At 43.9% G+C, this 14,200-nt stretch overlaps 1 protein-coding gene across 1 annotated transcript; it reads left to right on the top strand.

Annotated features, from left to right (window-relative positions):
- The first annotated feature begins 603 nt into the window (after positions 1-603).
- LOC143292759 (uncharacterized) lies at positions 604-12,952 on the top strand. The gene is made up of 7 exons (XM_076603346.1): positions 604-676; positions 1,713-1,833; positions 3,246-3,385; positions 3,648-3,776; positions 4,063-4,222; positions 6,177-6,373; positions 12,800-12,952. The coding sequence occupies exons 1-7, from the start codon at positions 620-622 to the stop codon at positions 12,950-12,952; spliced, it is 957 nt and encodes a 318-aa protein (XP_076459461.1). The 5' UTR covers positions 604-619.
- The last annotated feature ends 1,248 nt before the right edge of the window (positions 12,953-14,200 follow it).

The following is a 14,200-nucleotide window of genomic DNA, read 5'->3' as shown; positions in this document are numbered from 1 at the left end:
GTGTGTGTGTGTGTGTGTGTGGGTTGGTTTTTGGTGTTTTGTTGTTGTTGTTGTTGTTTGGGGGTGGGTAGAGGTTCAGTGGAAGCAGAGTGTGGTTAGCGTCACACCAACGACCACTATAGTGTTTTGTGTTTGTGGGGAAAAAGACAATATTTCACATTTGGTGGTAAAACTTGGATGATGAATTTTCTGTCCTTTACAAAAAGACACAAACAACAACAACAGAACACGGGAGACGACGCTTTTCAAAATCTGCAAAAAGGTTTGAATATTTGTTGGTCACTCTCAGAATGATGTTTCTTTCTTGAGATGGTTTAGTTTGTTACATGTAAAACTTAATCCTTACTTTGTATTCTTATTTTTGTGTTTCTTCTTCTTCGTCTTCTTCTTACAAGAACATTTGGTTGTATGGATGTGGGTCTCAAGTCTCTTTATCTTGTACCGTACATTTACCGTGCTAAAGTGTTAATAGACACCAAAAATGATAATTAAACATGAGATCTGGATTAATTACAGGCATTATAAAGCCACCTGATCATCTGTTTGATTGTAGACGCCCTTGTCACATTGAGGAATCTGTCTTTCCCAGTGGGCACAGCACCTTGTAAAACTGCATACCATGGGCCCAGTGGAGGCCAGAGGTGTTCACCACGACATCATCAAAACAAAACGAAAGGTGACGGGCTGTTTATATTGTCTTCATTTTTATGTCACATTTCTCTATTTTGTCTCACAAATCGTTAGCAAAATATTTTTTCATCATTTCAAACAATTTATTTTCGAGTATTCCAAACAAGTTTGGTGGTATTTTTGTTTTCACTTTTATTTTGCATTTCTATTTTACAAATTGTAAGCAACATTCCTTTTTCATCATTTCAAACAATTTATTTTTTAGTATTCAATACAATCTATTTTCGAGTATTCAAAACTATTTGCATTTTTTAGTATTCAAAACGATTTCTTTTTTAGTGTTTAATACAGTTAATTATTTCCCAGTATCTAAAACAATTTACATTTTTGAGTGTTCAAAAATTTTGTGTTTTTTCTACTTCTTTTCTTGTTCGTGTGCCTGTTTGTTTGTTGATGTGAGTGTTGTGTTGACAGAGACTACAGTGCCGCCTGTTTGTTTGTTGATGTGAGTGTTGTGTTGACAGAGACTACAGTGCCGCCTGTTTGTTTGTTGATGTGAGTGTTGTGTTGACAGAGACTACAGTGCCTGTTTGTTTGTTGATGTGAGTGTTGTGTTGACAGAGACTACAGTGCCTGTTTGTTTGTTGATGTGAGTGTTGTGTTGACAGAGACTACAGTGCCGCCTGTTTGTTTGTTGATGTGAGTGTTGTGTTGACAGAGACTACAGTGCCTGTTTGTTTGTTGATGTGAGTGTTGTGTTGACAGAGACTACAGTGCCTGTTTGTTTGTTGATGTGAGTGTTGTGTTGACAGAGACTACAGTGCCTGTTTGTTGATGTGAGTGTTGTGTTGACAGAGATTAAAGTGCCTGTTTGTTGATCTGACTGTTGTGTTGACAGAGATTAAAGTGCCTGTTTGTTGATCTGACTGTTGTGTTGACAGAGACTACAGTGCCTGTTTGTTTGTTGATGTGAGTGTTGTGTTGACAGAGACTACAGTGCCTGTTTGTTTGTTGATGTGAGTGTTGTGTTGACAGAGACTACAGTGCCTGTTTGTTTGTTGATGTGAGTGTTGTGTTGACAGACACTACAGTGCCCGGTGTGTCAGGGCCGAATGATCAACCTGGGCCGTCACCTGAATGACGTGGAACACATACCTCGACAGTCACAGCACTGGCAGTATCTCATGGGAACCGCCAGAACAAGTAGGGCAACATTGATAGCACCAAAACGTACTTTGAGAATGTTATGTTTAACAAATCTAGAAAATATGGTGTTTTTATTACTGATTAAATGAGATCAATTAAAAGCAGTTACATGTTTTTGTAGACATTACTTTTTGTGTTATCATTCACGGCAATGTCTGTTTATGATTACAGAAGGAAAAGGGCCAGGGCAGGAAATAAACGGCGTAAATATCCCAGCTGATCATCCTCAAAGTAAGTGTAATTTCATCATTATTGTATAATGGTCTGTTTGGTTAATACAACTAGGTCTATCCTCAAAATAAGTACAAATTCATCATTATTGTATAATGGTCTGTTTGGTTAATACAATTAGGTGTATCCTCAAAGTACGTATAACTTCATCATTATTGTATAATGGTCTGTTTGGTTAGTACAGTTAGGTGTATCCTCAAAGTATAACTTCATCATTATTGTATAATGGTCTGTTTGGTTAACATAACTAGGTGTATCCTCAAGGTAAGTATAAAATCATCATTATTGTATAATGGTCTGTTTGGTTAACATAACTAGGTGTATCCTCAAGGTAAGTATAAAATCATCATTATTGTATAATGGTCTGTTTGGTTAACATAACTAGGTGTATCCTCAAGGTAAGTATAAAATCATCATTATTGTATAATGGTCTGTTTGGTTAACATAACTAGGTGTATCCTCAAGGTAAGTATAAAATCATCATTATTGTATAATGGTCTGTTTGGTTAACATAACTAGGTGTATCCTCAAGGTAAGTATAAAATCATCATTATTGTATAATGGTCTGTTTGGTTAACATAACTAGGTGTATCCTCAAGGTAAGTATAAAATCATCATTATTGTATAATGGTCCATGATAGTTAGTCTTTTGTGTTTGTTTGTTTGGACAATGCAGCCAGGTGAAAGACATGAGACAGAAAGTTGTCGCCTACCAACAAAAGGTGAACCTAATCACTGGCTCTCTTTGTGATTCTCTTCTCTTACTCTGACTGTCTCTGTCTCTGTCTCTCTCTCTCCTTTAGTGGATGTAAGCAAGAAAGAGCGAAAAATTGTTTTGTTTTTTTTGTTTTCGCCTCTCTATCCCCATAAATGTTCACACTCACACGCACGCGCGTGCGTGCGCGCGCGCGCACACACACACACACACACATACGTATATTTACACATACACGCTCTCACACACACGCTCTCTCTCTCTCTCTCTCTCTCTCTCTCTCTCTCTCTCGTCTAAAATCACAGTATGTGGATAGACGTTAAAGTGAAGAACACACACACACACACACACACACACACACACACACACACACACAGAGAGAGAGAGAGAGAGAGAGAGAGAGAGAGAGAGAGAGAGTTCACAGATAAAAATAGTTTATATATAAATGTTATCATTGTTACAGGACAAATGATGGCAGACTATGTGGAGTTCAGGCGCCACATCCAGAAACGACGTGCCAGCACCATTAAAAAAGAGATGTCTTACATCATGGAGTGCCTGCTGGCTCTCCACTCACAGGGACACTTAGAGGTGATTTTTAAGGTAAGCTTTTTTTTTTTTTTTGCTTTTTTTTTTTTTAGCTCTTCGATTTTTTGAAAATGTTTCCATTTAACTAAGATTAATATAAAATAAATAAATAAATAAATAAAAAACACACACACACACATCAGACAAACAAAACAGCTAAACAATAAGCACGGAATTCTCTTGTGTTATAAACTAATGCCCATGTTCTGTGTCCAGATTTCACAGGCCATCATCCACTTTCATGCTGAGAGTTCTGCTGCCCATGTTCTGTGTTCAGATTCCACAGGACGGCCACAGGCCATCATCCACTTTCATGCTGAGAGTTCTGCTGCCCATGAGGAGGGTCTTCAACCAGAAGGGCAACAAAGTGGCCTCCTGCCAGTACAACAAGTTGTTGGCTTTCAGTGTAAGGACACACATGTACACAAGTGTGTGTTTCTCTTTTGACCACCTCTCTCTCTCTCTCTCTGTATAGACAGACAGATTTCTTAGAAATATATATATATTCTTAATCTATCTATCTATCTATCTATACAGAGAGAGAGAGAGAGAGAGAGAGAGAGAGAGAGAGAGAGAGAGAGAGAGAGAAATCTATGTTGAAACGTTCACTTATAATTAGTAAATCAGAGAGAGAACCGAAATCATGCTTTTTGAATGTTTGCCTCAGACATCGTTCCATACTGTGTGTGCAGACCTTTCTGCAGTGGCTCCTTGAAGCACGTGGTCAGTACCTGAAGACACATGGCATAACGTCAGAGGTGCGCCACCTTCACGCCCTCGTGAACGCCACTCTGGTTCAGTTACGGGCCTCAAAGAAACTGCGCATGACTGCAATCAACAAGAGGAGCAGGCGTAAGTGAACTGTATGGATATTGTTTTCGTATTCATATCAACTAAACAGAATGATTGGACTTTTGTTTGTTGGTGTGTTTGTTTTATAATTCAGAGAAAGGCTGTTATGTAAAAAAAATTTTTTTTATAAAAGATGATTTATTTCAACACACATTTTTTTGTTGTTGCTTATAGGTCTGTGCTATTGTGAGACAACTAATGGATGGCATACAGGACAAAAGCTATTATAAGACAACTAATGGATGACCTACAGGTCCGAAGCTATTGTAAGACAACTAATGGATGACCAACAGGACAAAAGCTATTGTAAGACAACTAATGGATGACCTACAGGTCCGAAGCTATTGTAAGACAACTAATGGATGACCAACAGGACAAAAGCTATTGTAAGACAACTAATGGATGACCAACAGGATAAAAGCTATTGTAAGACAAGTAATGGATGACCTACAGGACAAAAGCTATTGTAAGGCAACTAATGGATGACCTACAGGTCAGAAGCTATTGTAAGACAACTAATGGATGACCTACAGGTCAGAAGCTATTGTAAGACAACTAATGGATGACCTACAGGTCAGAAGCTATTGTAAGACAACTAATGGATGACCTACAGGACAAAAGCTATTGTGAGACAACTAATGGATGACCTACAGGTCAGAAGCTATTGTAAGACAACTAATGGATGACCAACAGGATAAAAGCTATTGTAAGACAAGTAATGGATGACCTACAGGACAAAAGCTATTGTAAGGCAACTAATGGATGACCTACAGGTCAAAAGCTATTGTAAGACAACTGTGGTTCGTCCGTCGGGATCGACGAGGACTATCTAGTCACCCTGGGGGTGGGTGGGTTGGGCTCTGTGGGTGCGCAGATGACTGGTCAGGCCAATCCGCGCCCGGAAGGTTCTGACGCAGTGTGGACAGGGGATGGTGGCGGCTGTCGGGGACTTGCTGGCACTGCTTTTCCTGGCCTGTCTGCGTTGCTCTGCTGCAGCGATTCTGTTGGCCTCACAGGATTTGGCACCTTTGTGGACAGCTGAACGCCACTTTGGTCTGTCCATTGCATTCAGCTCCCATGTGTCGTGGCTGATGTTGAAGGCCTTCAGAGAAGTTTTCAGAATGTCTTTGAAGCGCTTCTTTTGGCCTCCATGGGAGCGCTTGCCATGTTGGAGTTCTCCGTACAGCAGTTTCTTGGGGAGCCGGTGGTCTGGCATGCGAACTACATGGCCTGCCCAGCGCAGCTGAGCCTGCATCAAGATGGTGTAGATGCTGGGCAAGTTTGCACGAGTGAGCACCTCTGTGTCAGGGATCTTCTCTTGCCACTTTATGCCGAGAAGTTTTCTGAGGCTGGTGGTGTGGAAGTGGTTCAGCTTTTTGGCTTGGCGTTTGTAGACCGTCCATGATTCACATCCATAGAGCAACTAATGGATGACCTACAGGTCAAAAGCTATTGTAAGACAAGTAATAGGTTGCCTACAGGACAAAAGCTATTGAAAGACAACTAATGGATAACTTCAGGACAAAAGCTATTGTAAGACAACTAATAGATGACCTACAGGATAAAAGCTATTGTAAGACAAGTAATGGATGACCAACAGGACAAAAACTATTGTAAGACAGCTAATGGATGACTTCAGGACAAAAGCTATTGCAAAACAAGAAATGGGTGACTTCAGGACAAAAGCTATTGCAAGATAAGTAATGGGTGACTTCAGGACAAAAGCTATTGTAAGACAAGTAATGGATGGCATACAGGACAAAAGCAATGATGCATAGTTCTGAGGTGTACACACACAAAAATCGTATGTATCCCAACCCATCATAATTAAAGTACAAAGTTTATAAAGGCCAGAAAGTTCTGGACAGAATAAATGAACATCGATGCACTGCATATAGGCTACATTTAACAAACACAGGAAGGGAAAAACAAGACATTTTTTGTTTGATTGTAGCCATGGACACGAGCAGTGACTTGGCCGCCCAGAGGCTGATGACGACCCTGCAGGATGAAGACACGTGGACCGACATGACCAGGGTCAGGGACACACTGCTGACAGTCCTCACTGCAGGCACCTTCTCCAGGTTAGCGGTCCTCACCAACATGACCACCCAGCGCGTCGCAAAGGACGACAACTTCTTCAGTGTCAAAGTAAGTCTGCCATCCAATATTCACTAAAGTTTTTTTTTTTTCTGAATTCGTTTACAAAAGATCTATCAATCACGAGTTTACAGTTTATAACTTTTTCTTCTTTTTTTGTAACTTTAAATAAGTTTGCTCTCTTTTTTTTCTTTTTTTTTTTCGATCTAGGTGTCCACACGGAAGACCTCGAAGACGTACGGCGCTGCTGGAGTAGACCTCCCCAAAGACCTCAGACCTCTCCTGCAGCGGTGAGGATCGTTTCTGCTGTTTGTTTTGTGTTCATATTGAATTTCACACGCACACACACACACACACACACACACACACACACACACACACGCACGCACGCACACACGCACTGCACGCGCACACACACACACACACACACACACACACACACACACACACACACACACGCACCACAACACACACACACACACACACACACACACACACACACACACACACACACACGCACCACAACACACACACACACACACACACACACACACACACACACACACACAACGTGCTAGAGAGAGGGGGGTGGGATTAGACGCATTCTTAAATTTTCTTTGGTCTGCTGCCCGCTTTCCTCACAAAAACGGTCTTTTTTTTCTCCAGCTCAAGCTCCTCTGAAGGTACACCTCGCCACAACATCACATTCTGTCATGGTTCTATAATACAACAGTACATACACATCACCACAACGTCACATTCTGACTGTCATGGTTCTATAATGGTTCTATAATACAACAGTACATACACCTCGCCACAGCAACACATTCTGTCATGGTTCTATAATACAACAGTACATACACCTCACCACAGCATCACATTCTGATTGTCATGGTTCTATAATACAACAGTACATACACCTCACCACAACGTCACATTCTAACTGTCATGGTTCTATAATACAACAGTACATACACCTCACCACAGCATCACATTCTGATTGTCATGGTTCTATAATACAACAGTACATACACCTCACCACAGCATCACATTCTGACTGTCATGGTTCTATAATACAACAGTACATACACCTCACCACAGCATCACATTCTGTCATGGTTCTATAATACAACAGTACATACACCTCCCCACAGCAACACATTCTGTCATGGTTCTATAATACAACAGTACATACACCTCGGTGGTGGTGGTGGAGCTAGATGGTCGTCGGTGGCTCTCCTGAGCCAACCCCCTTTTATGGATCTCCATAAGGGTGTCTAGCCACCCGCCTTACCAGTCCCGGAAGGGAGCGGTGGGAGTGCCGGTTTAGTCGCCGGCAACCCGACCCTGAACAGGTTGTACTGGATTACAGGTTACCAGTAGCAGATCTAATGACCTGACCTGACCTAGACCAACACGCAGTTGGCCCCCATGCATGCGAAGTCTGGATCCGGCAGAATCTGCGGAAGAAACCTATCGGTTCAACGGAGAGAAAGGCGGTTACAGCAACGCACTGTGGAGTGCAGAGAGCAAGATGAGACACCGAAAGGATATCTTGGTCATCCACTGCATCCGTGCTCATCCTCCAGTCGTCTCGACTTAGTCTTGCCACTGGGAATTGGTGGACCCGGACGAGAGAGTGAGGTCGACGTTGCGCAACTCCTCTTCACTTTAAACAAACTCATCGCGCAAGTCATCAGTCATCCAAAATGACCTTTCATCCTTCATCATTTCATCACCCCCAAGTCCTGTGGCGACAGGCGAGCGACGAAACGACAGGTGTGGGTACACTGGCAGTCGCAGCCGCAGACCTGCACGCAGGCGGCTCAGGCCATAGGGTCGTTCTTCGTCGACAGGAGCAGCGATGGAGCTCGGCAGCCGTCTGAGCGTCTGAGCAGCCCTCTTTAGGAATGCACTGCTCACCTCCCTGGCATGAGGAAGGGGCTAGAAAAGGTGCCCTAAAAATTGCCTGCTCCATATCACCCTGACCAGCATACCGCGGCTGGCGGGGACCCTACATCAGCGGTCGAAACAAGAAAGAAAAGAAAAAAACAAGGATCGTTCCTCTCACCATTGGTGCTTGGAACATAAGGACTATCCTGGACAGAGATAACGCGGACAGACCCCAAAGGAGAACGGCACTAGTTGCATCCGAACTCGCCAGATACAACATTGACATCGCAGCCTTGAGTGAGACTCGGCTTGCAGGCGAAGGCGAGCTCTGTGAACAGGGATCTGGTTACACCTTCTTCTGGAGTGGACGAGGAAGCGAAGAGCGACGTGACGCTGGCGTTGGTTTTGCAGTAAAAACAGCACTTGTCAGCAAGCTAGCTGGAATCCCAAAGGGAGTCAATGATAGGCTTATGACCATGAAACTCCCACTGGCATCTGGCCAGAAGCACCTCACCATTGTCAGTGCCTACGCCCCAACCATGACCAACCCGGATGAAGTGAAGGCGAAGTTCTACGAGGACCTTCACTCTGTCATTGCTGCTATCCCTAAAGCAGATAAGCTCATCATTCTTGGGGACTTCAATGCTAGAGTTGGCTCTGACTACATCTCCTGGGATGGAGTGATTGGAAAGCACGGTGTGGGCCACTGCAACCCAAATGGATTGCTTTTGCTTCAGACCTGTGCAGAGCACGAACTGCTGATAACCAACACAGTTTTCTGCCTCCCTACCCGTAACAGGACGTCATGGATGCACCCTTCGCTCAAAGCATTGGCATCTCATCGATTATGTCATCGTCAGGAAAAGGGATAGGCAAGATGTACGTGTAACAAAGACCATGTGCGGCGCCGAGTGTTGGACAGACCATCGCCTTGTAGTCTCGAAGCTGAATATTCGAATCCAGCCCAAGAGACGCCCCCAAGGCCAGAAGGCTCCAAAACGGCTCAACATCGCTAAGCTGAAAAACATCACCATCAAACAGTCCTTTGTGGAGCTGCTGGAAGATCGTCTGGAATCCGCCTCTCTGGACAACCAGAATGTGGAGTCTGACTGGAGGACCCTGCGTGAGCTGATCTATAGTACAGCTTCAGAGACCCTGGGACCCATGACCAGAAAGCACAAAGACTGGTTTGATGAAAACTGTGATGAAATCAAGCAGCTTCTGGATGAGAAACGCTGTCTGCATCAAGCCTACCTGAGCAACCCAAAGTCCACATCAAAAAAGGATGCGTACGATGCCATCCGCAGGACTGTTCAGCAAAAGTTACACCAGATGCAGGATAAGTGGCTGAGTGACAAAGCTGATGAGATCCAGGGATATGCTGACAGGCACGATATGAAGAGGTTCTATGATGCCTTAAAAGAAGTCTACGGCCCCACATCCTCAGGATCATCCCCCCTCCTCAGTGCAGATGGGAATACCTTGATCACCGAGAAGGAGAAAATTCTCGAACTGCTGGGCTGAGCACTTCAACAGTGTCTTAAATCGCCCTTCCTTCATAAATGATGAAGCCATAGACCGTCTCCCACAAGTCCCCATCAACGAAGCACTGGACGATCCGCCAACACCTCTTGAGACCCAGAAAGCAATCCGTCTGCTATCCAGTGGCAAAGCACCTGGCTCAGACTCCATACCAGCAGAGGTCTACAAGGATGGAGGCACTGTGCTGACTGAGAAGCTCATCAGCTGTACTCACTCATGTGGAAAGAAGAGACGATCCCCCAGGATTTCAAAGATGCATCTATCATTCACTTGTACAAGCGAAAGGGGAACCGGCAAGCCTGTGATAACCATCGGGGCATTTCCTTGCTCTCCATCGCAGGCAAGATACTTGCCAGGATCCTACTAAACCGCCTCACAGCACACCTTGACCAAGGTCATTTGCCTGAGAGCCAATGTGGATTCCGGAAAGAGCGCGGAACCACCGACATGATGTTTGCTGCAAGGCAGCTGCAAGAGAAATGTCAGGAGCAAAATGCTGATCTGTTCTCCACCTATGTCGACCTCACTAAGGCCTTCGACACCGTGAGTAGAGAGGGACTGTGGAAGATCATGGCCAAGTACGGATGCCCTCGGAAATTTATTTCCTTGGTCAGCCAATTCCATGAAGGCATGCAGGCTCGAGTCCAGGACAAAGGCGAAACATCTGCTCCTTTTGCTGTCACAAATGGTGTCAAGCAAGGCTGCGTCCTGGCTCCAACGCTGTTCAGCCTCATGTTCTCTGCAATGCTTACTGATGCCTTCAGAGATGGCGATGTTGGAATCGGCCTAAAGTACCGAACAGATGGCAAGCTGTTTAACCTCAGAAGGCTTCAAGCAAAAACGAAGGTCATGACAGACATCATCAGAGACTTTTTGTTTGCTGATGATTGTGCCCTCAGCGCTGGATCTGAAGCTGACATGCAACTCAGCGTCGACAAGTTTGCCACTGCCAGCAGGAACTTCGGCCTTACCATCAGCACGAGGAAAACTGGAGTTCTCCATCAGCCAGCCCCAGGGAAACCCTACGTTGAGCCCAACATCACAGTCAACGGTCAGAGACTCAGTGCGGTGGAGCGGTTCACATACCTTGGCAGCACACTGTCACGAAATGTGACAATCGACGATGAAGTGAACGTCAGGATTGCAAGAGCAAGCGCAACTTTTGGTAGACTCAATGCAAATGTCTGGAACAGAAGAGGCATTAGTCTTGAGACCAAGCTAAAGGTCTACAGAGCAGTAGTTCTCCCCACACTGCTGTACGCCTGCGAAACTTGGACAGTGTACCAACGACATGCCAAGAAGCTGAACCACTTCCACACAACATGCCTCAGGAAGCTACTGAACATCAAGTGGCAAGACAGGACCCCAGACACAGAGGTGCTTGCAAAAGCCACCCTTCCCAGCATCTTCACCATCCTGATGAAGTCCCAGCTTCGCTGGGCTGGACACGTGGCGCGCATGCCAGACCATCGGCTGCCCAAAAGGCTCTTCTATGGCGAGCTGCAACAAGGGAAGAGATCACACGGAGGTCAGAAGAAGCGCTTCAGAGATACTCTGAAAGTCTCTCTGAAAGCGTTTGATATCAACCCTGACTCCTGGGAGTAATCTGCAGTGGACCGTGACAAATGGCGCGCTGCTGTGCACAAAGGCGCCAAGTTGTGCGAGGCCAACAGGACTGCTGCAGCTGTTCAGAAGAGGCAGGCCAGAAAGTCACGGGCAAACAAGCTCCCTGACAATGGTATGCCTGTCTTTGTCTGCCCCAACTCTCAGCGAACATTTCGTGCGCAGATTGGACTATTCAGCCATCTGCGCATTCACAGATAGATTCATGAGCATCCTCCCCCCCACCCCACCACCACCCTCCCCCCATCCCCCAGCTTGATGACAACGATGGTCATCATCGATCTCGATGGAAACACCACATACACCTCACGACAGCAACACATTCTGTCATGGTTCTATAATACAACAGTACATACACCTCACGACAGCAACACATTCTGTCATGGTTCTATAATACAACAGTACATACACCTCCCCACAGCATCACATTCTGTCATGGTTCTTTAATACAACAGTACATACACCTCACCACAGCAACACATTCTGTCATGGTTCTATAATACAACAGTACATACACATCACGACAGCAACACATTCTGTCATGGTTCTATAATACAACAGTACATACACCTCACGACAGCATCACATTCTGTCATGGTTCTATAATACAACAGTACACACACCTCACGACAGCAACACATTCTGTCATGGTTCTATAATACAACAGTACACACACCTCACGACAGCAACACATTCTGTCATGGTTCTATAATACAACAGTACATACACCTCACCACAGCATCACATTCTAACTGTCAGAGGGGGGTGGGATTACACGCATTCTTAAATTTTCTTTGGTCTGCTGCCCGCTTTCCTCACAAAAACGGTCTTTTTTTTTCTCAAGCTCAAGCTCCTCTGAAGGTACACCTCGCCACAACATCACATTCTGTCATGGTTCTATAATACAACAGTACATACACATCACCACAACGTCACATTCTGACTGTCATGGTTCTATAATGGTTCTATAATACAACAGTACATACACCTCGCCACAGCAACACATTCTGTCATGGTTCTATAATACAACAGTACATACACCTCACCACAGCATCACATTCTGTCATGGTTCTATAATACAACAGTACATACACCTCACCACAGCATCACATTCTGATTGTCATGGTTCTATAATACAACAGTACATACACCTCACCACAACGTCACATTCTGACTGTCATGGTTCTATAATACAACAGTACATACACCTCACCACAGCATCACATTCTGATTGTCATGGTTCTATAATACAACAGTACATACACCTCACCACAGCATCACATTCTGACTGTCATGGTTCTATAATACAACAGTACATACACCTCACCACAGCGTCACCTTCTGACCGTCAGGTTTTCTATCATACAAAACTACGTATTTTGATATATGCAAACCTTTTTTTTTTATACTCCGTTAAAGATACCTGAAGGAACGACCCATGAAGTCGACGTGGGTGTTCTGTACGTGTTCCGGGAAGCAGCTGACCTGCGGCCATGCTGCCTCCATAGTGAACAGGATGGTGTGCACCGTGGCAACCCTGACGCCAAAAAGTGCAGCCACTGCAGTAAGTAGTCCGTATAGGGTTTTGGTATGTGTCTTTTTGTGCACATTTCTGTCCTGTCATAACCAGTTTATGTTTTGAAAACAGATATGGCATTATCACACCCTCAGTTTTATTTCCATTGACATCATGTCAAGTTATATGAAAGTATCAGTGAGAGAGAGAGAGAGGGAGAGCAAACGTACTTTATTTCGAGAATTATAGATAAGCACTGGTGTGCTTTTTTTACATCCAGTCCCTGCCCTGAATAGGGTCTATACTACACAATACTAAACAAAAATTAACGCATGGTATTAACAGAAATACATAAGATAGGAAACACACACACACACACACACACACACACACACATACACATGCATATATACATATATATATATATATATATATATATATACAATCATATGGTGTTAGTAAAATACACAGGTAAATAAGGAAAAGAAACACACACACACACACAACACACATCACAGACCAGAATGGGGGGCAGAGGTTGAGGGAGGTTCTGTCAACCGTACACAAGTGACAAACAGTATCAATAAAATGGACACTTTACATAACACATTATGGTACAAGGTGGGAAAGGTCATGTTTTTTTTTCTAAGGTGGTTGGGCAATGGCGTAGTTTAATTGTTTCTGGGAGTGAGTTCCATAGGGTGGCACCTGAGTAAACCTGATTTTAACAAGTCACTTCCTGGATATGGACTTTTTGGGGGTTCCTTGTTGAATTGACAGAAAAGTTGTTTATTAACGTTGGTGGCACACACACACACACACACACACACACACACACACACACACACACACACACACACACACACACACTGACAATGTGTGTGTAATCATATATATTATCTATCTCAGTTAGAAATATTGATATTCGTATTCATAATTACCATCATCATCATCATCATTATTCTTATTCTTATACTATATTGTTGTTGTTGTTGTTGTTGTTGTTATCCGTAACCATCATCATATCTACCCACCCCCCTCCCCCAAGGCCTGACTAAGCACGATGGGTTACGCTGCCGGTCAGGATCTGCTTAGCAGAAGCAGTGTAGTGTATATATATGGATTTGTCCGAACGCAGAAACGCGGCCTCCCGTTGAGTAACTGAACTGACTGAGCTGACACAGAAGATTTCAGTAGAACAAATTTTAGAGCATTCTATGTAGACAGTAGAGGTTTGGGAAAATTATTACTTACCTAATTAAACAGACTGTACGCATATTGTCCAAATATACTATTTGGAAATG

This window comes from Babylonia areolata, chromosome 1 (genome assembly GCF_041734735.1).
Source record: "Babylonia areolata isolate BAREFJ2019XMU chromosome 1, ASM4173473v1, whole genome shotgun sequence".
Taxonomy (NCBI): domain Eukaryota; kingdom Metazoa; phylum Mollusca; class Gastropoda; order Neogastropoda; family Buccinidae; genus Babylonia; species Babylonia areolata.
This window is presented reverse-complemented; position numbering and strand designations above follow the sequence as displayed.